We start from the raw sequence: 26550 nt of genomic DNA on the forward strand, positions 1-26550 counted from the left end.
TCTCCATGGACTTCACAGTGTCCCAGAACTTTTTGGAGTTGGAGCTACAGGATGCAAACTTCTGCCTGAAGAAGCTGGCCTTAGCTTTCCTGACTGACTGAGTGTATTGGTTCCTGACTTCCCTGAACAGTTGCATATCACGGGGGCTATTCGATGCTATTGTGATGGGAATAGTACACAGCATTGTATGAGATCTTCAGTTTCTTGGCAATTTCTTGCATGCAATAGCCTTCATTTCTCAGAACAAGAATAGACTGATGAGTTTCAGAAGAAAGTTATTTGTTTCTGGACATTTTGAGCCTGTAATCAAACCCACAAATGCTGATGCTCTAGATACTCATTAGTCTAAAGAAGGCTAGTTTTATTGCTTCTTTAATCAGGACAACAGTTTTCAGCTGTGCCAACATAACTGCAAAAGAGCTTTCTAATGTTCAATTAGCCTTTTAAAATGATAAACTTGGATTAGCTAACACAACATGCCATTGGAACACAGGAGTGATGGTTGCTGATAATGGGCCTCTGTATGCCTACATAGATATTCCATTAAAAATCAGCCATTTCCAGCTACAATAGTAATTTACAACATTAACAATGTCTACACTGTATTTCTGATCAATTTGATGTTATTTTGATGGACAAAAAATGTGCTTTTCTTTTAAAAACAAGAACATTTCTAAGTGAACCCAAACTTTTGAATGGTAGTGTATTTATATATATATACTGGTACTGTATATATAAAATATATACAGTACCAGTCAAAAGTTTGGACACACCTACTCATTCAAGGGTTTTTCTTCATTTTGTACTATTTTCTACATTGTAGAATAATAGTGAATGCATCAAAACGATTAAATAACAATCATGTAGTAACCAAAAAAGTGTTGGTTCTCATTAGGTTCTCATTAGTAGCTTTGAGAATTTCCTTGTATATTATGCTCTCCCATCAGTTGGTCCTACAATGCTCATCAGGGGAGAACATTGTAGGACCAACCCTGCCAGGCAGGCTCAGAATCTTGAGGGGGCAGTGCTGCTTTAGTAGGTCTCTGACCGCATTCATATTTCTGATTTGACTACCGTAATTTCCGGACTATAAGCCGCTACTTTATTCCAACGCTTTGAACCTCGCGGTTTATACAATGACGCGGCTAATTTATGGATTTTTCCCACTTTCACAAGATTCATGCCGCCAAAAAACTGAGCACCGTCACATAAATGTGAAGTAAATCGAGCGCGCTCAAACTTCCCATCATTCTGATTACGGTAGTCATTTTGTCACCCTCATCATGGCAAAGACACGGAGAAATGCATATGAGGCAGCTTTCAAGTTGAAGGCGATCGATCTGGCTGTTGGAAAAGGAAATAGAGCTGTTGCACGGGAGCTTGGCCTTAATGAGTCAATGATAAGACGTTGGAAACAGCAGCGGGAGGAACTGACTCAGTGCAGAAAGACAACAACAGCCTTCAGAGGGAAGAAAAGCAGATGGCCCAAAGTATTTGCAGCCACTCGACATCAGTGTAAATCGTGCATTTAAGGTGGCACTCGTTTACATTTACATTTAAGTCATTTGGCAGACGCTCTTATCCAGAGCGACTTACAAATTGGTGCATTCACCTTATGACATCGAGTGGAACAGTCACTTTACAAGAGTGCATCTAAATCTTAAAGGGGGGGGTGGGTGAGAGGGATTACTTATCCTATCCTAGGTATTCCTTAAAGAGGTGGGGTTTCAGGTGTCTCCGGAAGGTGGTGATTGACTCCGCTGTCCTGGCGTCGTGAGGGAGTTTGTTCCACCATTGGGGGGCCAGAGCAGCGAACAGTTTTGACTGGGCTGAGCGGGAGCTGTACTTCCTCAGTGGTAGGGAGGCAAGCAGGCCAGAGGTGGATGAACGCAGTGCCCTTGTTTGGGTGTAGGGCCTGATCAGAGCCTGGAGGTACTGAGGTGCCGTTCCCCTCACAGCTCCGTAGGCAAGCACCATGGTCTTGTAGCGGATGCGAGCTTCAACTGGAAGCCAGTGGAGAGAACGGAGGAGCTGGGTGACGTGAGAGAACTTGGGAAGGTTGAACACCAGACGGGCTGCGGCGTTCTGGATGAGTTGAAGGGGATTAATGGCACAGGCAGGGAGCCCAGCCAACAGCGAGTTGCAGTAATCCAGACGGGAGATGACAAGTGCCTGGATTAGGACCTGCGCCGCTTCCTGTGTGAGGCAGGGTCGTACTCTGCGGATGTTGTAGAGCATGAACCTACAGGAACGGGCCACCGCCTTGATGTTGGTTGAGAACGACAGGGTGTTGTCCAGGATCACGCCAAGGTTCTTAGCGCTCTGGGAGGAGGACACAATGGAGTTGTCAACCGTGATGGCGAGATCATGGAACGGACAGTCCTTCCCTGGGAGGAAGAGCAGCTCAGTCTTGCCGAGGTTCAGCTTGAGGTGGTGATCTGTCATCCACACTGATATGTCTGCCAGACATGCAGAGATGCGATTCCCCACCTGGTCATCAGAAGGGGGAAAGGAGAAGATTAATTGTGTGTCGTCTGCATAGCAATGATAGGAGAGACCATGTGAGGTTATGACAGAGCCAAGTGACTTGGTGTATAGCGAGAATAGGAGAGGGCCTAGAACAGAGCCCTGGGGGACACCAGTGGTGAGAGCGCGTGGTGAGGAGACAGATTCTCGCCACGCCACCTGGTAGGAGTGACCTGTCAGGTAGGACGCAATCCAAGCGTGGGCCGCGCCGGAGATGCCCAACTCGGAGAGGGTGGAGAGGAGGATCTGATGGTTCACAGTATCGAAGGCAGCCGATAGATCTAGAAGGATGAGAGCAGACTCCTTGTTCAGTGGGAGGCTTGGATGACAAGTGGGGAGAAATCCTTCACTAAAACGGGCTGCATGCGAAGAGCAACTTATGGTCAAGTCTGCCAGTGGGTCCTGACAGTGTGGAGCATTGTCAAAAAATCCACTATCATCAACGGGTTTCGAAAGGCTGGACTGCTGCGTGTTGAAGGGGCAGCATGAGCTCAGCGGGGTATTTGCCTCCGGATGAAAGTGATGAGAGCGACAATGACGATCCAACGATCCAACATCGGATGAAGCAATTCTGAGGCTATTCAACTCCGACACCGAAAGAGATGACTTCAGTGGTTTCAGTGCACAGGAGGAGGAAGATAGTGACCAATGACTTTACTGGTAGGCTACTGTTTAATTTTTGTTACAAGCCGTGTTTCGTTTAAAGGCTGTGTAAAGTTCATTTGTTTCAACCGGTAGGTACCTGCGGCTTATAGACATGTGCAGCTTATTTATGTACAAAATACACATTTTTTAATAATTCAGCGGGTGCGGTTTATATTCAGGTGCGCTTAATAGTCCAGCAATTACGGTACGTATAGGCTATTTATAGCAGGCCCATAAAACAGATAAGGATTTCTCTTTAGTGTATGGGTCGCTCAGGTGGCTGTCTAGGGATTAGGGTTGGGGACCGTTCCATCATGATAGGACAATAAATAAACAATATGTATTATTTATTTCAAAATCCAGATCCCATATCTGCACACAGTTGAAAGCTCTCTCTCACAACCCCTGCTTACAAACACATATGGGCTCTGGGATTTGCAACCGTTTTTCTTTTTCACTCACTTAACTCCACACTTTTCCCAACACAAAAACACACACCCCACCGCCCATCACAATACATCTGCACATACCCACACACTGTGCCTTCTATGTCCTCTGCTTGCTGTGTTTTTATCTCTACCATGTTGATCGAGGACTTCTGTGTTCCAGTTCCTTATATTTGAAGATGTATTCTTGAGCTAATTATCCTTTCTTCTAATTGTTTTACCTCCTGTTTGAGGTCGCGCCGTGCTTTTTTGGCATCGGCCAGACAATGTGTTTATTATTATTTTTCCCTTTTTTCTTTTTCTTTCTGTTTGTGCATGCCTGTTAAATGTGGGTTGGTGGGGGGGGGGGGTACGTGTTGGGGAAATTAGGGGAACAGGGTGGGAAGTAAAGGTGCTTGCAGGGGGGAGGGGTGGGTTGGATACTGCTCGGGTGTAGGTGCTACATATGCTGATCGTGATGGTTTGGTGCACTTTCTTACCTTTTTATCAAGTTACATGGTATGCAGGCCACCATAGGAACTACAAACGAGAGGAGGTCGGGGCTTACATTCACTTCCTGGAATGTCAAGGGTTTAAACGAAGAAATTAAGAGAGGCAAGGTCCTTGCCCACTTGAAAGCACTCTCGTCTGATATTATATTTTTGCAAGAAACCCATCTGAAGAATAACTCTCATAGCAGACTTAAGTGTAGGTGGGTGGGGCAAGTGTATCACTCTAACTTCTCTGCCAAAACGAGAGGCACAGCGATTCTGGTACGGAAAGGAATTCCCTTTCTACATAAAACCACTATTGCGGATAAAGAGGGTCGGTATGTGATCGTAATAGAAGAACTCCACTCTACCTCAGTAACTCTACTAAATATCTATGGGCCAAACATTGACAACCCCTCTTTTTTCAAAAGAGTCCTTGCCCTGATTCCAGATATCTCCCATACTAACCTGGTCATTGGAGGGGACCTTAACTGTGTGCTAGACCAATATTTGGATAGATCTTCTACCCGGCGAACCCCTACCTCCTATTCAAGCGGATTCTTGAATACCTACATAAAAAATTAGAACTTATTTGATATATGGAGGATGGCTAACCCTACGGGTAGGGAATACTCCTTTTACTCTCATGTTCACAAGGTTTACACTCAAATTAACTACTTTTTGTTGGACGCTAGACTACTCCCCTATACCTGTAATGTGAGGTATCATGATATTATAATCTCGGACCACAGTCCACTCACCTTCTCCCTGAGATTGGGTGACATTGTACCAAACGAGGGGTCTGGAGGTTGAATCCTCAGCTCCTCACAGAACCAACATTCTGTGAATATCTTAAAGACCAAATTACATTTTCCTTTGATACCAACGACAATACAGAGACTTCCCCAGCATTATTGTGAGAAACACTGAAGGCTTATCTGAGAGGCTGTATCATCTCCTTTCAGGCTGCCAGGAGTAGGCAAAACAGAGGAAAACTGCAAGAACTGGAGGGACAAATTCACTTACTGGATAGGGAGAATGCTAGCCACCCATCTATGGAGAAACATTTAAAAAATTACCTCTTTAAAATTTGAATATAATCAGATTCTCTCAGCTAAAATTGCTCAATCTTTTCTCTATGCCAAGCAAAAATATTTTGAGTTTGGTGACAAACCACACAAATTACTCGCCAGACAACTTCAAACAAATGTGAGTGACCGAATGAAAGTTAAATCTGTTAAATTCACAAAGTTAAATCTGCATCTGGGGAATTACTCTCTTCCCCCAAAGACATCAATGACAGATTCCGGCAGTTTTATGACTCTATATACATCTAAAGCGGATCCTAACCCCTTAATTATGCAAACATTTTTGGAGGACTGTAATCTTCCTGCCCTGAACCTACTTATTATTCTTTCTACGTGTCCTTGTTTTGTATGTCGTGTTTTGTATTATTATTTTGTATTATTTGTTCTGCACCCAGAACTCTGGGTCTTGTTGTTCCTGTATGCTCTTTTATGTTTAGATAAGAAATGTATACCTGTCTTGTATACCTATACACCATTCTTGTGTGTGTTTAATAAAAAAATATTTGAAACACAAAATCCTGTTGCTGTAGGATTATTTTGCTGTGACAATATACAGATAGCTAGGTCAAGTTAAGAGCTTACACCAGTAGCTGTGGGGAGTCACACAGCAATCTGAATCAGTCTGCGACATGTTGGATGAAGACATGCTAGGACACAGCTGAGTAATGGGCCCATTTAGTTTTGTTCCCTGTTCCGCCAGTTGCCATGGTGATGTGTTGGTTCCCTTCTCCCCTTTAGCTAATCAGAGTAGGAGCTGGAACAGAGCAGAGCATCCTCTTTTGTTTGTGTGGTGCTCCAGCAGGTTTTCAACGGGCATCAACATCTGATGCCTCTTTTCCTACTCGTCTCAAAGAGCACCTAGAGTCTATTGTTTTACTGAGAGGGGGGAGGGGTTGGATTCACCTAGTCAACTTCAGGCACTTCTAAGGAAATCACAGTATGCGCTTGTACTAGCAGAATATTTATGATTTTATATTCATCATAAATAAACTGAAATTATCATAAATTGGCACTAAATTGTGGAACATCTGCTTTCCACGGTTCTCCTTTGTTAGGATAGAATACATTGTCTATGTGCGTGATCCTACTTGACTGATTGAACATTTTATGCAAATGTCCTTTTCCTGCTTAGGCAAGCTAAGCATACATAAATGGCTCATCCAAAACCATGTTTTTGCAAAGCCAGCAAAACTATGGACAGGTGCAACAGAGAGATCTACATGTATAGGTCCTAATGTAATAACTACAGTATAAATATATAAGTTATAAAACCCCACCAAGACCTGACCTTCACAGTGATAAAACCACACCAAGGCCTGTCCTTCACAGTGATAAAACCACACCAAGGCCTGTCTTCACCGTTATAAAACCCCACCAAGACCTGTTCTTCACTGTTATAAAACCCCACCAAGACCTGTTCTTCACTGTTATAAAACCACACCAAGACCTGTTCTTCCCCGTTATAAAACCACACCAAGACCTGTCCTTCACAGTGATAAAACCACACCAAGACCTGTTCTTCACTGTTATAAAACCACACCAAGACCTGTTCTTCACAGTGATAAAACCAAACCAAGACCTGTTTTTCACAGTGATAAAACCAAATCAAGACCTGTTTTTCACAGTGATAAAACCACACCAAGACCTGACCTTCACAGTGATAAAACCACATCAAGACCTGTTTTTCACAGTGATAAAACCACACCAAGACCTGTTCTTAACACTTACAAATCCACACCAAGACCTGTTTTTCACGGTGATAAAACCACACCAAGACCTCAACTTTACCTTGCTTCAATGTTGCTTCAAATTATTCCAAGAAAGCATGAACTTACCAAGGATTTCTTCACCTTGGGAAAATAGGTCAACTGTATTAATTCTAGCAACACCTTAATTGATTTCATTAAAATCAGTTCTGCATTGAAGCATTGCAAAAGGACTCCATAAACAATGTTTTTAAAAAGCACCTAGTACACATCTATGTCCAAAAGGAAAGTCCAAGCATATACTTTACTGAACACTTATTGACTACAGTCTTTCCTGTATCAGGGAACACAATTTTTCAATTTCACTGTTGAGCACACAGAGGGTGTTCCTTGTGGAATGAAGACATGCTGAGGAAGCGATCTGCACTACCGGTATTAAATTATAAGTCACACAGTACACAATACAGCCGAGGAAACTGATTAACATTTACAGCGAAATGTATCAAACAAAGGAAAATAATCAAGACATCCAGCACACTTTCAATGTCATTGAATATATTTATACATAAACTATTCATGTAGCAATAATTCAGAACCAGAACCACTCTGCTCCTGGAGAGCTACTGTCCACTAGGTTTTTGCTCCAACCTTAATCTAGTGCACCTGATTCTAATAATTTGCTGGTTGATAAGCTGAATCAGTTGAGTTACAACTGGGGTTGGAGTGAAAACCTGCAGGAGGCTAGCTCTCCAGGAGCAGGGTTGGAGTGAAAACCTACAGGAGGGTATCTCTCCAGGAGCAGGGTTGGAGTGAAAACCTACAGGAGGGTAGCTCTTCAGGAGCAGGGTTTGAGAGCCCTGCTATATATATATATATATATATATGTCTTGAGTGTTTTGTTAATTTTCTAAATTATGAAACAGTACTTAATTGCACCACTAGGTGGAGACTAACTGACCATACAAGTGAACATTATTGTGTCAAATGCTGTAGCCTAGAGAGTACTAAAGAGGATTTCCCGTTGCTGCACATTACTTATGTTTGCCACGCATTCAGTCATTTTATAAATATGAATATCCATTCTCAAGTAGCACAGATCACCCTATTCACCACAGATCCTGTTGGCGGCATGTAGCCTAGTGGTTAGAGATTGAATCCCTGAGCTGACGAGGTAAACATCTGTTGTTCTGCCCCTGAGCAAGGCAGTTAACCCACTGTTCCCTGGGCGCTGAAGACGTGGATGTTGATTAAGGCAGCCCCCCCACACCTCTCTGATTCAGAGCGGTTGGGTTAAATGTGGAAGATGCATTCAGTTGTACAACTGACTAGGTCTCCCCCTTTCACATATTCCTTTTCCAAGCAGCAATTAAATCTTCATCCCACGTGAAACAAACATGAGATATGAACCATGAGTGTGTGTCAACCTGCACATTTATGAGAATCCCAGTCAAGCAAATAAAACAGCAGGACCCAGCAAACCAACAAACCAAAAGATGAAAGTTCTTCCACACATTTCGAGTCTGGTATCCCATCTGAAAGTATTACAACAGCCTGGATAACCTTGGGTTTGCTCATGCACAACTTTTTAGCAAACTGGCAACAGAAATATTATCCTTGACCTCCATGTGTAATCACGTCACTAGTGGAAGTATAATCCATTTCAAGGCTCAATGATCAACAGAAAACATCCAAGAAGAGATTAGGGTGAACTTGCACTTGACTAGAAAATGTTTAGTAATGTGTTTTGACAACAGTCAGTCACAGTAATATAACATGCCAAATGAACAAAGACTATACAGTACATTAGAAACCATTAAGTCTCAAGAATGATGCATTAAAATAAGACAACACCTCAAATACAGACGTTTTTATATCCATATCAAATCATTTCTGGTTAACAATGAAGTTCTTACTAGTTAAGTTTCCATCCAATTGAGACAGATTTTCATGCAAATATTAAAAAATATGCATAAATATGCACATTTTCCCAGAGATGTGTTTTCATCAAATTGACTTGTTTTGGATAAAAGTCTGTGCGTGATGTATTTCTAAAGTTATTTTTGTGTAGTGCACACCAAAATTACTTTTGAGGTTAAATTCCCATGTACCAAATAAAACATAAAGGTTAAATAGATTTTCATCACATTTTCAGCTCTACTGATGGTTTTGTCACAAAAAAGGTTGCATTGTATAGCAAATATGCCCATTCTGGTATTGGCACGTGCACTCCAGCCAACAGCTCGCAGATACAGTACATGTATAGCCTACATGATGAGATTATTATGGACAAAGGAGTGAGATTATTTTAATTTGTCCATCGGCAGCCAAGCAAGCAGCGATGATCATGTCACCAGAATAAGACCCTCAATATTTATTGGAAAGAAGCACCAAGCTCATCACCTTGTACTTTCATCACCATGTGAAGATCATAATATTATTTTATATGTAGCCTAATAAACTGCATTCTTTCCCGAGTCGTAAGGGGAGGAGCACACAACATGTCATCATGTGACGCCAAGTTTACTTCGATATGATGGTTATTATATCAATATTTGCACATTAAAATCATTTCTCGTATAATTAATTTTACCGACACAAAAAGATCCCATCTTGAATATCGTATTTTGTTTTGTTGACATTTGGAAAGTCTACCTACAAATTTGCTGTTTCCATCAGGCCTGTCGTGACCTTTTTGATCAACGTACTTTACTCACATAAAAAGGTTGGATGTAAACCTGGTTACTGCAATTGTTTTCAATTCAATTCAAATAGCTTCGTAGCAAAGAGGAACTTCTAATGCAATGATTTTTCTTGGACTGTCTGGGAGTGGTCTGAGTGGGGAGGGGGAAACAGAAAACTAGCTGTTGGCAGAGGTTTGGAACTCTCTTTCTCATTTGTCTACTAACTCATTTACTGTGTCACCAGGCAGACCAAAAGTCCATCCCACCAAAATAGGTTGAAATTTAAAACAGTTCTTACACTAAAAGGGCTTTATCATCATTTTCACAATGTCACAGTATTATTCCAACCTGGTGGAAATATATACAAAGCACAGGGAAATCAAGTTTCTGACTGCACTGGGCCTTTATCAAAATATGTAGTCATGGTCGAATACACTGTTATAGGCATATAAGGTTAGGAATATAAGGTTAGGAACTTGTAAAATTATGACATACTACAATCAGTATTCTAATAAATTACATCACTACAAAATGATCAATCATCATTAAAATACACTTCAGCAGTGGTGTAAAGTACTTAAGTAAAAATACATTAAAGTACTACTTAAGTCATTTTTTGTGTTATCTGTACTTTATATATATATATATATATATATATATATATATATATATATATATATATATATATATATATATGAGAACTTTTACATTTACTCCAGTACATTCCTAAAGAAAATAATGTACTTTTTACTCCATACATTTTCCCTGACACCCAAAAGTACTCATTACATTTTAAAAGCTTAGCAGGACAGGAAAATGGTCCAATTCATGCACTTATCAAGAGAACATCTCTGGGCCTCCCGAGTGGCGCAGTGGTCTAAGGCACTGCATCGCAGTGTCGAGGCGTCACAGCTGGCCGTGACCTGGAGTGCCATAGGGCCAATGCCGTCCGAGTATGGCAGGGGGGCTTTCCTTGGCTCATCGTGCTCTAGTGACTCCTTGTGGCGGGCCGGGCGCCTGCAGGCTGTCGTCAGTTGAACGGTGTTTCCTCTGACACATTGGTGCGGCTGGCTTCCGGGTTAAGCGAAAGAGCGGTTGTTTAGAAGCAGAGCGCCTTGGCGGGGCATGTTTTGGAGGATGCATGTCTTGACCTTCGCCTCTCCCGAGCCCGTTGCGGCAATGAGACAAGGTCGTAAATGGATATCACGAAAAATGTGGTGAAAAAAGCGATCATCTCTGGTCATCGCTACTGCCGCTAATCTGGTGGACTCCTTAAACACAAATGCTTATTTTGTAAATGAAGTATGACTGTTGGAGTGTGCCCTGGCTATCCGTAAATACAAAAACAAAAAAATTAATGTTGTCTGGTTTGCTCAATATAAGGAATTTGAAATTATTTGTACTTTGACTTTTAAGTATATTTAAAACCAAATACTTTAAAACTTTTACTCAAGTATAATTTTACTGGGTGACTTTCACTTTTACTTGAGTAATTTTCTATTAGTATGACAATTGGGTATGTTTTTCCACCACTGCACTTCAGATATGTTATCTGATAGGAACATCACACCTACTACATCAAACTGAAACTGGGTTAAGCAAATAGGGTGTGCATAGTGCACACATTCCACCACCTAAGCTGATTTTCCACAGCTTGTTTGCACCTGACCTGACCACTCCAACACCTAGATAGAACCAACACCCTGCTTTTAGCTGCCCTGGCAACATTGGTCATATAGGCCAGGGTTTCTTAAACTAAGAGTGGGGACCCAAAGTAGGCCCTGAGCATGTGAGAGGTGAGAATAAATCTACAATCACACACTCTTTCTTCTTAATTTGGGTAGTCTACGGACGATTTGGGTCACAGGACGGTCAATTGCTCATTTGGGTAAAAAAATGATATAGGCTACTGAAAATCTTGGGTCACATACAATACCTGTGAGTGACCACTAGGGAACAGTTTATAGAACAACAAGTAGGTCCCAAATGAAAAAAGTAGTGCACTACATAGAGAACAGGGTGCCATTTGGGTCAGATCTTGACTGCAAACCCCTCCTTGCCATTATCTCTCTGTGCAGGCGTGCCTCCATCCATGCTGTTGAAGCCAGGTTACTGAGAATCATGAGATGTGCCTGGAATGTCACAGGTCATCCTGCTCCAAATTCAGGATCACATCACAGTGAAATCACAGTGAAAATGTCAAGTCACTGATCAAACTTAGCCTCTCCACTGCCGACCGACCATTCAGACTGCCCTTTCCTTTTGTGTTCTATATCAAATCTGGGGTGCATCCCAATTGGCACCCTATTCCATTTATAATGCACTACTTTTGATCAACACCCCTGTTGGTGGGGAGATGTTATCTAGAACATCCAAATGGCCAAACCCACTAATATACCTCTCTATCTCAGGATCCAGGAAGCTTCATCAGAAGCTGATGTTCAGTGTAAACAAGGATTTTTGTAGCTTGGTGGTGATTTCATCTGTCAGTTTTTCCAAATCCTCATTAGTTTCACAAAATAACCAAATTATAATGGTTTTACAATAAGTTGCTCTTATGCATGTGTAGTAACCCTGTAACATTGTATTACTACATAGTAGCCTACTGAGCTGTTGGGCACAAACCAAGAACAACCGAGAGTCATGGGCTGGCAAACCTCCAGTAGCTTATCAACAAGCAAGAGATAAGAGGGGCTGTGTCCCATTATCAACCATTAACCTCTCAGCGTCTCATTTCCCTGCCTGGAAACAACAGTATTAGGGTTTGTGCCAAATGGCACCCTATTCCCTATATAGGGCACACCCTTTGGGCCCTGCTCAAATGTAGTGCACTATATAAGGAATAAGTTGACATTTGGGATGTCTATAGTTCTAGCTGCGGTTCTGTCCTGGGGAGCATGTGGTTCCTGATACTGCCACTCAGACAGACAATGTGCCTACCAGGCAGCGGCCCAGGGTAATTTGACAACTGTCATTAACACTGACTCGCTGTCACTGGCACACACCACATAGAGAAAGACAAAGGCTGAGCTAGTGGTGCTCACTCACTGTAGCTTTTCCACATCGTGGTCCAAAACTAACGTGTCAGCCAAACCTCAGCTCAGTTTACCTCAGTTGACAGTTATAGTCGCAGCTTCAAACAGGTAGTCAAAGAGAGAACGTGTCAGAGTGGCTGGCATACACTCAAAGCAGCACTTCCACCCTGTTGCTAGGCAGCACGTCAATCTACGCTGATCATTCTTTTTGTCTGAAGGTTAACCATATTCAGCCATTAGGAGGGGCGCAAAAATATGCACCATATCAGGCATAATATACTGTATGCAATGATGTTCACATCAAATAAAGTTTTATGGCTCATATGATCTCAATTGCCAATACAGCATAGCTGTAATTACTTTTGAAAGAAGGATCACCTAAATATGGACAGTGTGTTGCTTTGATGTGTAGACCTACTTTGGTGCTGTTGGTGACTCATTGGTTAAGTGTGACTGAGTGTGTTATGAAGGGTGTGCACAGCAACACCTACAATACAACCTACCTACCTGTACTTTAACCCACACAGAACGAATAAAAGTCAAGCTTTGAGATAACTTCACGAGAAGTTTAAAAAGGTCTCCCACCTGGCATACCTACTAGGTCATCAGTTACATAAAACTAATAACAATATCCGCAAATGAAAAAGATGTATAATAGTCAACAGAACCATCAAATTATGGTCTGATAGGATATGTCAATTCAAGTGATTATATTTACATGGGAAGAACAATATTCATGAAACTATGTTCACCTCAAGGACATAGTGTCTATCTAATATAGCCCATCAGGCAGTATGCACTTTCCTCATTGGAAATGAATGAATCCCTGACATAGGAGTGTGTTCCTATGGCATATGGCCTGTTAAATGTAATAACCCAGGCGACAACCAGCGCAGACTAAACACAGGCTGAGAACTGAACTGGGCCAAAAATAGTTTAACTATGAATATGATGTTTCCCCAGCAGCACAGGGCATTGTTTTATTCCTATCACAATGAGATCAGAGACAAGGCCACATTTCAAATCAGGAAAAGGTCCCAAATGGGACCCTATTCCTTATATAGTGCACTAATTTTGACCAAGTCTGAAAGGGCTCTGGTCAAAAGAAGTGCACTATAATGGGAATAAGGTGTCATTTGGGATGCAACCTAAACTAATGAATTCTGGGGAGTAGAGGCCCAAAGAAAGCACACAGGAAGAGAGGTGGACACCATCTCAACAGCTGTGTCTGTGGCGGTCCCTTATCTATTCTTTCCTGTGGTTGCACCTGTGCATTCTGAACTGACCACCTGTGGGGTTGCACCCTGTGCATTCTGAACTGACCACCTGTGGGGTTGCACCCTGTGCATTCTGAACTGACCACCTGTGGGGTTGCACCCTGTGCATTCTGAACTGACCACCTGTGGTGTTGCACCCTGTGCATTCTGAACTGACCACCTGTGGTGTTGCACCCTGTGCATTCTGAACTGACCACCTGTGGTGTTGCACCCTGTGCATTCTGAACTGACCACCTGTGGTGTTGCACCCTGTGCATTCTGAACTGACCACCTGTGGTGCTGCACCCTGTGCATTCTGAACTGACCATCTGTGGTGTTGCACCCTGTGCATTCTGAACTGACCACCTGTGGTGCTGCACCCTGTGCATTCTGAACTGACCATCTGTGGTGTTGCACCCTGTGCATTCTGAACTGACCGTCTGTGGTGTTGCACCCTGTACATTCTGAACTGACCATCTGTGGTGTTGCACCCTGTGCATTCCAAACCATAGAAATATAATCTAATTCCAGTCCTGTGTTTTCTAGTCCTGTGTTCTGAACCAACCGTTCAAAGAGGAGAAGTGAGGAGAAAAGAGTCAGTGCAATAGATTTTCCTTCTCCAATTGATCATCATCACTTTCGCTGATATTGTGCCTTGAATGTCCACTTCCTTTTAGATTAAGAATATTTTAGCATCTACAGGTGTCTTTGATTTGTGAGCTCTACTTTATAGCTGTATGATATCTGAATGAAATGAAAATGGCTTACCGTTGACACAGATCTCGTATGGTGTGCACAACTCCTTCTCAAACAGACAACCTGTTGGAAAAGTGGAGAGAACAATGATATCATAATATTAAGACCCATCAACAATAGCCTACTGTACATACATGCATTGTACATCTCAGATTTTTAAAGATTCAGCTATTCTATAGGCTATAGCTGAATCTATAAAAAAAAGAGCAGAGATATACAATATAATGTCCCACTTCCTGCGTGGGTGAGGCGTCATGGATTACAATGTCATGCAGCACTGCGTTTCACAGCTACAGCAGATAAACAGCACAGCCACAGGGCCATTATTCTAAGTTAACATTTAGGCCAATCGTAAAACACAGCCTGTTTCCCAAATGGCACCCTATTCCCTACATAGTGCACAATGATTGACCAGAATCATATGGGCCCTGGTCAAAAAGTAGTGCACTAAATAGAGAATAGGGTTCCATTTGGGACACAGAGACACCGTGTTCCAGGGTGATCCATCAATACAGAGGAGCAGGCTGCTAGGGGATGCTGTTTCTGTATCCATCTCACTAGGTGCTCCGGCAGCATCAACGGGTCGTAAATGAAATTTCTGCTTAACAGGGATCTGACAGAACACACTGTCCTTAGGGCATTTAATACACATATTTGGACCATACATACAGCTAGAGGAGGGAAGAGGGAGAGAGGAGATGAGAAGTGGAGAAGAGAGAAGGGGGAGAGGAGATGAGAAGTGGAGAAGAGAGAAGGGAGAGAGGAGATGAGAAGTGGAGAAGAGAGAAGGGAGAGAGGAGATGAGAAGTGGAGAAGAGAGAAGGGAGAGAGGAGATGAGAAGTGGAGAAGAGAGAAGGGAGAGAGGAGATGAGAAGTGGAGAAGAGAGAAGGGAGAGAGGAGATGAGAAGTGGAGAAGAGAGAAGGGGGAGAGGAGATGAGAAGTGGAGAAGAGAGAAGGGGGAGAGGAGATGAGAAGTGGAGAAGAGAGAAGGGAGAGAGGAGATGAGAAGTGGAGAAGAGAGAAGGGGGATATGAGAGGAGGGGAGAGGAGGACAGCCAGGAGAAGAGCAGGCCTAACAGGGCACAAAGTTCTCTCTCCATTTGACAACCCCTTACCCTCATTAAGAGGACACGATTTATAACCCTGTCCATATATCCAATTGAACTGCAGTATCAAATCGGTCTCAGGCCGGGGCCACAGCAGCTATACGGAGTGGGATGTGGGCGGCTGCATGGATCCACCTTCCTCAAGTTTATAGAAATAATAATTTTGTTATCTCTAGGTTTTTAGTGATTCATTTTCTCCCTAGTGGTTCCTAAACACATGTTTTCATCATAAGGGGTTTAGGAAGATACACTGTTTATTGCGGTCGGGAGCTGCTGACCCAAATGGCACCCTATTCCCTATGTAGTGCACTACTTTTGACCAGACCCCTATGATAATAGGCTGCCATTTGGGAGCCAGTCTAGGATACTATGCTATATGAAGCAGTCTTGTCACAGCATGTGGTCCTCGGATGGGGGCTGAGGAAAGGGTCAGGGCCTGGGTTTACAATACACACAGCCAGCCCACCCACCATCCCCTGCAGTGTTTCTGGGGGTGTTTTGGGCTCAATATGTCACATTGCTGTCATACCACAGCAGCAACACTGGTGACACACTCCATAGGACACCCCAGGCAGGGAGGCGTGGCCAATTAGCACTCTGACATGATGGAGAACGAAGACACGTGTGCTGTGCATCAAACGTAAGTCACCTCCTTCTGCAGTGGTTTCTACAGCCTTGGTGCTGATGTGACTGCATTACACATGCTAGCAATACCGACAAAAAATAGTATGTGTGTCTTTGAAATTGACATTTTTTAACATATTGAAAAATAGCGTACTTTTGAAGTTGAGTTTGAAAGATTTTGGGTGTACTTGTATGATTAAGAAGGGCCCCACGTACTCATTCTTAGTCAGACACAGACAGACAGACTCAAACTCCTTCCATCGTGGCCCTGCTACTGATGAAGGAGTCTGCTTTACTCTGCTCCTTCCTGTGTCTGGGAGTGAGCTGGTAGTGCTTAGGCAAAATAGAAACTTCTCAGAAGGCCACAGCACCAAAACCAAACATCAAGAGAAGAATGTGCCTGGCATTCTGATCAACCTAATGAGCCTTGGGGGAAACTAAGCGAAAGCTGAAGTTGAATGTGGTGATATAGGGCATTATGACTCTATATGTCATGCATATAAAGGCTTTATGACTGCTTTACGAATGCTACATATCAACACTAAGTAAAGCATTACCAAGATGTTATTTTTATAGGCACACACAAGTGAAGGATGAAGCTACTAAAAAAGCAATTCTGACAAATGAATCATTTAACAAAACTGTGGGTGGCTTTCCACATGGCTGTCTTGGATTTGCTCTTTACTTGCAAAGGAATAAAGTTTGTCCATCTGGAAAATTAGATCTCTGTGTAAAAGACAGATGAATGTCTCTATGTTTATTGGTATCTTAAAGGAGCATTAAAGATCTCATTCCAATATACTGACAGTTGTCTACTCCCGTTCCCTCTCTCCGGTGCCGGCCTACTAACTGTGGGTCTTGGCAACCCACATTACGAACACCTGTCAACCACCATTACACACACCTGGACCTCATCATTACCTAGATGACTTCCCCTTTATTTAGCCCTTAGCAGCCTCAGTCTTCAGGCGGTATTGGTTTTCTTCCCGTTCAATATGTCTCTCCTGTTTTGGTCATATGCTTATTCTCATGATTAAACTCCCCTTCTGCACCTGCTTCCTGACTCCTAGCGTATAAGTTACAGCCGTTGTTACTCAAATGGCTGCCGCCTGTTGATTGACATTGTCAGACATATACACTGTGTCTATATATTCTGTGTCTGTGTTCCTTGACTGTCAACATTAGCTTAAATTATTATTGAAGACTGAAAGAGCATAGCCACACCATGGCTACACCTACAGAACACACAGAGGCTAATCAAGAGATCAAATAATGTTACTGGATGCTGCTGAATATTTTACCAAACAAAGTTATATTAAAAAAGCTGCCACAAGTCATACTGTGCACATTACTGTCATAACTGATAAAATCATCTATATTTCCACTGACTGTCAACCTTGATAAGACCTGTGTAGGGAGTGACAAGGGAGAGTGTCAGGGGGTATAGTATGCCCTTAAGGAAAAACCACATGAATTTCACGAAACACCGGATCCTATGTGAAGTTAATGTGATAACATGTGACAACATGTAAAATAACATGTGATAACATGAAACTACACATGTTAAAAATATGTGATCACATGAAATGTCATGTTATTTTCCACGTGAAATGATGTGATTCTCCACAGGTGGTTTTTCTGTAAGGGGGAGCTGTAACCATTGTGGTAACTGATCTGCGGTACGCCCCTGTCCATTGTATCTGCTGTTGCGATTCAAGGCAGATCAAACAAAGACAACAGTAATGCCCTCCCCTCCGCCCTCATCATATTTGTCACTTGACATTTAGTTTGAGTCATTGCATTCATGTCCACCCCTTATTGTAAAGAGAAGTATTAATAGTAGCCATCCTTTTCCCTGAGGTGTGCCCTTTTTTACAACCCATGTCAGTTCCTGTTACATTTTCTCTTGTTTTTAACACGGAACTATTTTGGCTCTGAACAAACACGAGTCCAAGTCCACTTCCCAAATGGCACTGTATTCCCTCAAAATAGAGTGCCATTTGGGACGCAGTCCATAAGTTTAAAGTTATTATGTTTGTGGAAATTGAGTCACACACTCCAAATATCTTAACCCATCGACCTGACTAGAAATACTTAGAATAGAGGGAAACCAAATCAAATATTGCAATCATTAGCTCACCAAGGCCTCGGAAAAGGTCTTCCCATGCATGCCTGTGCACCCGTGTCCATAGAAACAGGTATTAACATCTTTAGTTCATGCCGATTGTTCCGTTGCATATGGCACGACTGACGACTATTGAGGCTGACATCACCTGGCTGCAGTGTGTGTATACAGGGAAACGACATGGACGGGAAGATATACCCTGACATGACCCCGTCACAGCATGTCAACAGACTGTCCTCATGAAATACCAAAGCTGCAGAACAGTCTGAGCAATATGAAAATGCCCTTACCTATTGGGACAGGCCTTTTACCGATTCCTCAGGTAGTGTTATATATGGAGCCAATTTAATGCCAATAATATTGAGTTGAACTGCTTAATATCCATAAACCAAACAACTAAAAACGGAACGCAAAAGGGAATAAATGTGCCTTGAGATCAAGAAAAGTGAACAGTGGATACAAGCTTTGGCTGAGACTTCAGAGGATTGAGAAAAGCTTTGTGTATCGTGTCCATGCTCCAGTCTGGTGGACCAATGCTGGAGCTTTGGATCAGGCAGTCAGATGAGAGCAGGAGGGTGTTACAGGGGGCAGTTAGTCAGGCACCATGAACACACAGAGATTACTATCAATTTAAGGAGCTTTGTGTGAGCACACCTCCTGATTGAAACTTTGATTTTCCACGGTAGTTCTGTCAAGGTCCACAAACAATAGAGCAAATTTCAGGACTGCTATTCCCAAACCACTATCTGTGCACCCCTCTAAATTGACCAATTGAAAGTAGATTTTTTTTGTCACCTTCCAGTTTAACCCTGTACTCAGACAAGTTACATCTCTGTAGGCTGTTGGTTCCCAGTCACTATGGCTACAGTGGGGATGATAATGCCCTCTCTTCTTTCTCCCTGCTGTCATTGGGGAATTGATCCAAGTATGCTTTCAACTTAAGCCACCAATCCAGGAAGAAACTCATTACTTAAAGAAGCAACACAACAGCATAGGTTTAGTTTAACAGCAGGCCTCTTCATCTGATTGTAAATCAGCAATCGCACATAAGTGACACTACAGCCAATTACGAAATGCTTTTGGTCAACTGATGCAAGAAGTGAAAGTGACTCAGCCAGTGGAGCACAGGGGTCCAAAAATAAACACAGGAGCTTTTAAATCAGTGTAGTATTGTCCTCCTCTGAGTGTGCTGGCAGACCGACCACTCCATTAACTGCAACCAAAAATAACATTTTGAACATTATGGGGCTCTTTCCCTGACCCCAAAACCGAGACTAAAAGGCAGACTCAATGGAGATTATCTATGAAAGGGTTTTTTAGGCCAAGACTAGACTTAATCTGTGTCTTGGGAAACGGCCCTACATCCCATGCAATAAAACCACTGGGAAGTGATACAGGCAAGGCAGTGTATTGTACAATAGGGTCCATAATAGAGTAAATGCTATGGAGGGTAGAACAGCTAGAGTGAGCTGGTGATACAAAGGCTGCTCTTGTACCTGTGCGTGATTACTAGGCTACATGGCTATAAGGCTACAACATGTTTATACAATATTAATATGGTAATAATAGCGTTATTACACAGGTGTAATGGATGCATACTGTTAAGTGTTGCAGATTAGTCCATGGCATTGTGTATATATTTATAAACAACTTTTCTAACACCGTATGCTATTACTGTACTTGCTCTTTATAATATAGTATTTAGAACAATTCCCTGAATTATTGTGTGTCAAACTGAAATTTAAATAAAGGGAAATCACTGTTTGATATGGCACGGTTTGATATGAAAAATATGGTTTCTAAGGGCTGAGTATTGCATTACATAGCCTATACAGAATAGTAGCCTAGGTAAGTAAAAATAAAGCATTTAAACTATATAACAAATGGTCCACCCATAGCCTAACACTAAAAGGAGGAGGCGTTTTAAAATCGGATATCTTTACATCTCTCTTCTTAAAATGCGTCTTTTTAATCATAGATATGGGTTTTGGAAGGTTTGAAGCCTAATAATGTGTTCGTTTTCCTCCCAATGAGCATAGCTACCCAAATGGTCGACATAGCAGGCATGTGGCCTCGGGTACTACCACAGCGTTTTCCCTCACTGACTCTCACCATCTTCGTGATAGAAAGACATTAGACAGCAAACGCACCACGGTGGCCTAAAGTGATTCTCTGCTATTTCTCCCTGCAAAATAGCTATGCTGTATCCTAAATAATGGCATTCATTCCGTTAGAAAATAGTAATCGTTGAAAGTAGCAAACACTTGACATTGATATATTGATAGGTGCGTTTTAGCTTGCACATGTTAAGACGTACATGCAAACAACATGTCTAAACAATAATATAGGCCTACATCATAGCCTATTTCTTGCACATTTTTCTATACAGCGACAACACCCCCCCCCACTCCATATTATAGATATAGCTGTTAGCCTTTCTCTTAAACAAGAGCTGCAGTCGTACAGTAGACTATTCCGCGCCTTTCCTAGCAGCCTAATGACCAATAAAATATTGACAGACCCAAAATAACCGTATGTGCGTCTCCAGGCAGCTGATGCAGTTTGGGATCATTATGATCCTTCAGATAAATAAATGTAGGCTACTCACCGAATTTCCTGTCTGCAGAGGCTAAAAAATAGGGTTGGGGAGCAAGGAGGACGAGAATAATGTAAATCGAATCCATGTTTCTCATTCTTGATCCATGACACACATGCGGTAGTTAACAACACATGTCTATGGTTTCGTTTTGTTTTATGAAAGGAGAGACAGAATCAGGGAGAGAGATGGAGGTTGGAAGGTATGGGGAGGATGCAGGACGATTCAGCCAGCTCCATTTAGTCTCGGCTCCTGCAGTAAGTCTCACTACGATGATCAGCACTATGAACAGACAAGCGTTGGCCCCTCCTAGCTGACGCCAAGCAGAAGCGCACCTGCGCGTACACCATAACACAGCCGACCTAAATGTCTTTAACCAATTATAAGAGGCACATGTCAATAGAAGATGTCCACTGATAATAAAAATAGTGATATGATTGTAGTTTGGTACTGTACTAAGTAACCTAGACTGTTTAACTTTGTGAAAATGTTCCTTAAAAGTATTGAACAGCCGAATTAATATGTGCCAATTGCCAATATGCGCCTTCTGTTATAATGTAGGACAGGGCTATTCAATCTCGGTCCTGAAGGGCAGAAACAGTTCTGGTTTTCATCCTCTGTCTAATACGGACTAATTCAGTCCTGTGACGCCAGGTGGTTGCAATTAAAACCAGGTCGAAAAAAAGTGTTTTGGCCCTCCAGGACCTGAATATCAAAGGGCCTGATGTACTATAGGAAGTATAACCAGTTGGCCTACTGCATGTATACTATGAGGGCACGTGGAGAAAATCCCAATGAACAGCATTTGTTCCAGGAAATCCCTTTGAACATTAGATACCTTTCTAGCATGATTCCCTCTCCCTCTCATACCCTAAGCTCAGCGTGTGACACCCCATCATCGTTCCGTGGCAGCGCATAGGTTCCCTCTATCATGCAATACCACATCTGTTATTTGCCTTGGTTTCCTCTTCAATCTGAGACCTTACATTCTGTAGAAGACCAAGGTCAAGTTAGTTTTATATGAGATATTCGGGAGATGTGTTTTCTCTCGTCAATAGCTATTGGAATCAAGCATGCCATGACTATGAAGATGAATAGAACGTTACCTCGGTTAGAAGACCTACTGTAGACTTTGAAAAGAGAGAGAGAGCTGAGGAATGTGGGAATGGAGAAGAGTCAGGTGCTTTGAGTTGACTGATACATATATCTTCCTGAAATTAATGACCAGATAAAAGTTAAACCAAGATAATAAAAATGCGTCAATGGTTGACTCATCCAATCAGGCAGTCAGTCATCGTGAGCACACCATTTACAAATAGCTATCCCTCGAAATGTTTGCACATTAAATATTTTTGAAGGCGCTTGTGACTCGTGTTCACATCTTATCGGACATTTGGAAATATATTATTTGCTTACTCGTTGTAGAAAGAGCGCTGTTTACACAGGACCACAACTCTGCATTTTGTTCCCACGAATTGATATTTGACTAATCACATCAGATATTTTCAAAGCAGCTCTTTCCAGTTAGAGAAAAAATATCAGAATTGGGTTGCCTGTCTAAACGCAGCACATGATAGCCGAGTTTCCCCAATTGGGAAGTATCAGAATCCACCAATAGGAAGCCCTAAGCAAATAACTTACGTTATAACTAACTAGGAGGTCCCGAGTTTCCGACGAGACATGACACGGCATCGTTTGCAGTGAGCAAGCTCGTGCATTATTGAAAGGGCCCACAAGATGGCATCAATACACCTACATTGATTTGATGAAAACAAGACGAATACGATTAAATGAATGAAAACAAGGCAAATAAATGAAAACAAGCATTAGTGCAAAATCAGCGAAATAAACGTTTGATAACAGTGGGACATTAGAATTAAGTCCATGGAGTCAAAGTAATATACAGCTTATTGCCGTGCATACAGCAAAAGCTCTTTATTATTTAAAAGACATAAGTAGAAATTCTCAAACATGGAAACCGTAACAGCTTCTTTGTACTTTAAAATATCTTAATATTTGTGGATTTAAGGCACAAGATAAATAAAGTACATGGAGAAGGCGAATCAGTTCAGAACAAGAGGACAGGAACTTGACTTCAGAGACCGTTTTCATTTGATGGCTTACACACAGGTAGGCATCCAACTAGTTTAAAAAAGGACAGAGGTTTGAGAACACAAATCATAACTAATACATTAGGTTACACGCCAATATGGTACAGTCTAAACATGGTACAATTAAAATGTTTTCCATTAATATGAATCATTAATGTGGTAACCGGATACAATATGGTCATACCCACAATGTAAACCAAAAAATACCTTCATTCTTATCATGTGTTTTTCTTTTGCAAGCGATTGCATTAAAGAGAAGCTTTGAATAAGATATGCATGCTGAAATGTGTTCGTAATACAAAAACAGAATTAAGACTGGTATATTTATTGATCACAAACATGATACATATAGTTCAAACCAACCATACATAACTGATCTGTCCTGATTTCAGAGTTGGAAAATCAATTACCATAAGCCACAATGACTTGAAGAAGGCTGGAATATTCATTTGAGGTTAACTAGAGCCAGTTCTGTTATTATTACTGTTCCTAAACACTATGCTTTGAAAGACTAAGTAAGGGAACAAATACTGTGCAAACATACATACATATTTGGCTTAGTTAAAACCCCATGTAGGCAATAAAATGAAACACTTGTGTCTTTGGTGGCCAAGTACTGTACTAGGTGCACTATTTAACTTAGAGGAGAGACTGTCAACTTGTTGTGCCATGCTATGTATGACCAAGTTAATATTTTTAGATTGTAGAGTTTATATGTAGTTTGTTTAATTATAAAAATGAAATGGTAATTTTGACTAAGCGAAACCTCCCTCTACTAACACTATAATAAACCTCATCTTTAGTCCTCATTGTCATTGTACATATATGTTGTACATTCCCCACATAAACCAAGGCGGTTAAACCCGCTGTCACAGCCATAGCAAGAAAATAGATATTTTGTTACGGTCCTCAATAATTTCCTCTTTAAATATGGAATTCTTTTTTCATTCATTTTAACACCACATACTCCCTTTCTTACTATTGTACTGGAGAGTTTCTGAGTGGGCAGCGATAACGATGCAACTGATGTGTATAAATGAATATCAAAAGCTTTTTTTTTTTTACAATTGCGAGTCATGTAAATAATAATAACCGTAATTAAAAAAGGGAAAACAAATAGAAGATTTGGGTTTAAAAGCAACTGTATGGAATAGGCAGTTACATTTGTAAAAGATTTGGGCTGTATGTATCATGTGTCTCAGAGTAGGAGTGCTGATCTACGATCATGTCCCCCATGTCTATGTAATCTTATTTATTATGGATTCATGTCCATATTATCTTATTTATTCTGATCTAAAAGGCATAACTGATCCTAAATCAGCACTACTCTGAGATGCTTGACAAATGCAGACTCTAGTGGCAATGATACATGGTTGAAGACTTGGTTCGGTCCTCCTCTAACTCTCATGGTGTAGTCTATAGCTGCTGAAGAGGTTTTTTCAGACCGTCCTCACTCAACTCATACCTAGTGGCAAAGACAGACACATTGTTATAAAGCAGGAATAACAAACACACATTTACATTAACTACGCTTAATTATTTGTACCTCAAATGGTGTGATGAGAGGAAATAATGTCTCAATTTGTTTGAGAACAAGTAAACATGACTGTATTTTTCAGTTATTTTCACTAACCATTGTGTCCATCCTTTTGCGATATCCTCATAAGTCAGATCCACTAGAACCTGTCAGGATGACATGATATGAAGGGGGAAGGGTGAAACATGGACAGGTAAATTAGAAAGAGTCATTGCAAAGTTTCCCTGTGAATCAGCAATAATGTGTAGTCACAGTTATGTCATCCAGTAATGGACAAGGTATGCATGTATAGACACAGTGCTGTTGTATAAGAGGACAGGTGCAGTCTCACCTTTCCCAGCAGCCCTTTGTGTTTGGAGAAGATATTTCCTCCGTTCTTTACCGCCACGTCCAGAGTCCTCCTGTGTAGCTCCACGATCGACACACTGAACTCAAATCTGACAACACACACAAACACAATTACACAATGATTACCAGTACACCACCAGTAAATCCATTGATGTCCGATGGTAAGAGTAGTAAAGAGGAATGTCGAAACTTACATCTGGTCATAGACAGGGTTCAGTGTCTTCTTGTGCGTGTGGGTTTTCCTCCTCCCAGACCGTCGCTTGTCAGGTAGAAGATAGAGCCGCACGTATGGATCTGACAAGTGATCTGTGAACGCAATCAGGTTTCTGTGGGGAGAGAGAGAGACATGAAAACACAGGAATAGAGCAGGACAGACCGATAACGTGGACGATCCAGGGATAGAATAGATCCATTCAGGGCGGCTACTGTAGCTCATCAGTCATCTCATTACATGTGCCCTCCTGGAGTCTGAAGTGTAAATCAATGTCCTATTGAGAACTGAGTAGTTTGACACAATTAAGTTAGCTGGATCATATCCTTTGAGTTAACAGAAAACATCAAAATAAAAAAAGAAGCTTGTACTGTACATTTAAAATAGAGTGGATTAAGCTGATATACAAACGACACCCTGTCCAATCCTTAGTGTATAGACTAACTACAGTCCTGTATGTGTCCCAAATGGCACCCTATTCCCTATAGAGTGCACCACTTTTAACCAGAGCCCTATTTTCCCTGGTCAAAAGTAGTGCACTATAAAGGGAATATGGTGCGATCTGGGACTCGGCCCTAAATCTCCCAGCATGTCACTTACCGACAGGCGTGCACCACCACGATGAGCTTGTTTCTCTGAGAGCTGTGTCTGACAGTCAACTGCACTTCACCCAGGGGGAAATTACTGGCTGAGCCACTGTGGACAGAGACACACACATTAGTCTCTTTGTTCTGATCACATTAGGTCTGTAATATAATCAGCAAGTTAGTCAATAAATCTGTATTCTATGCTTTAATTATGTCAATGTGTTGTGTATGTGCACAAGTCTGCGTGTATCAATGTGTTTTTGTGTGTGCTTGGTTTCATGCATGCTTACTTCTGCAGCTCTCTCAGCCTCTGCTGGAGCTCCTGTGTGGCGTAGGGGTTGGAGATGTCTGAGGCGATGCTGGGGGTTGACCCCCTGTGTGCCAGGTGTTTCTGAGAACCAGAGATGGCCAGGTTGGAGGTGCTCCTACCTGCGTCGGCCAGGCCGATGCCTACCGGTCCCCCTGAGTAGGGCTCGTCATCCCCCCCTCTCCTGTGAAGCTCCTGGGTGGAGGTGGCCACAGAGCTGGGGAGGTCCAAGACAGGGACAGGGTTGGGGGGTTCGGAGACTGACGGTCTCTTCATGGGGATGGGGTTACTAGTGCTAGCCTTACGAACCTGCACCGAGGACGTCTGGTCTGACGCTATCAGCTTCTCCAGACACAGAACCTGCACAAGTGGGACATAGAGGTTGG

The 26550-nt window shown here is 42.0% G+C and overlaps 2 protein-coding genes across 6 annotated transcripts in view; both read right to left on the bottom strand.

Annotated features, from left to right (window-relative positions):
• LOC124041902 (receptor-type tyrosine-protein phosphatase N2-like) overlaps positions 1-21337 on the bottom strand; it is a 162683-nt gene extending 141346 nt beyond the window's left edge. Inside the window, exons 1-2 of the mRNA XM_046360034.1 lie at positions 21076-21337; positions 14622-14672 (exon numbers count right to left, since the gene is read on the bottom strand). Coding sequence (XP_046215990.1) covers positions 14622-14672; positions 21076-21160 — 136 coding nt within the window. The 5' untranslated portion in view covers positions 21161-21337. The remainder of the gene's footprint in view (positions 1-14621; positions 14673-21075) is intronic.
• Positions 21338-22959: 1622 nt separating this feature from the next.
• Positions 22960-26550, bottom strand: part of LOC124041903 (extended synaptotagmin-2-B-like) — a 44790-nt gene continuing 41199 nt past the window's right edge. For all 5 annotated transcript variants that reach the window (XM_046360039.1, XM_046360038.1, XM_046360037.1 and 2 more), the window contains 6 exons: positions 26148-26524; positions 25871-25966; positions 25254-25385; positions 25043-25148; positions 24808-24857; positions 22960-24639 (listed from right to left, as the gene is read on the bottom strand). In XM_046360039.1, coding sequence (XP_046215995.1) covers positions 24591-24639; positions 24808-24857; positions 25043-25148; positions 25254-25385; positions 25871-25966; positions 26148-26524 — 810 coding nt within the window. In that variant the 3' untranslated portion in view covers positions 22960-24590. The remainder of the gene's footprint in view (positions 24640-24807; positions 24858-25042; positions 25149-25253; positions 25386-25870; positions 25967-26147; positions 26525-26550) is intronic.

This window comes from Oncorhynchus gorbuscha, linkage group LG08 (genome assembly GCF_021184085.1).
Source record: "Oncorhynchus gorbuscha isolate QuinsamMale2020 ecotype Even-year linkage group LG08, OgorEven_v1.0, whole genome shotgun sequence".
In the NCBI taxonomy this organism is placed as follows: domain Eukaryota; kingdom Metazoa; phylum Chordata; class Actinopteri; order Salmoniformes; family Salmonidae; genus Oncorhynchus; species Oncorhynchus gorbuscha.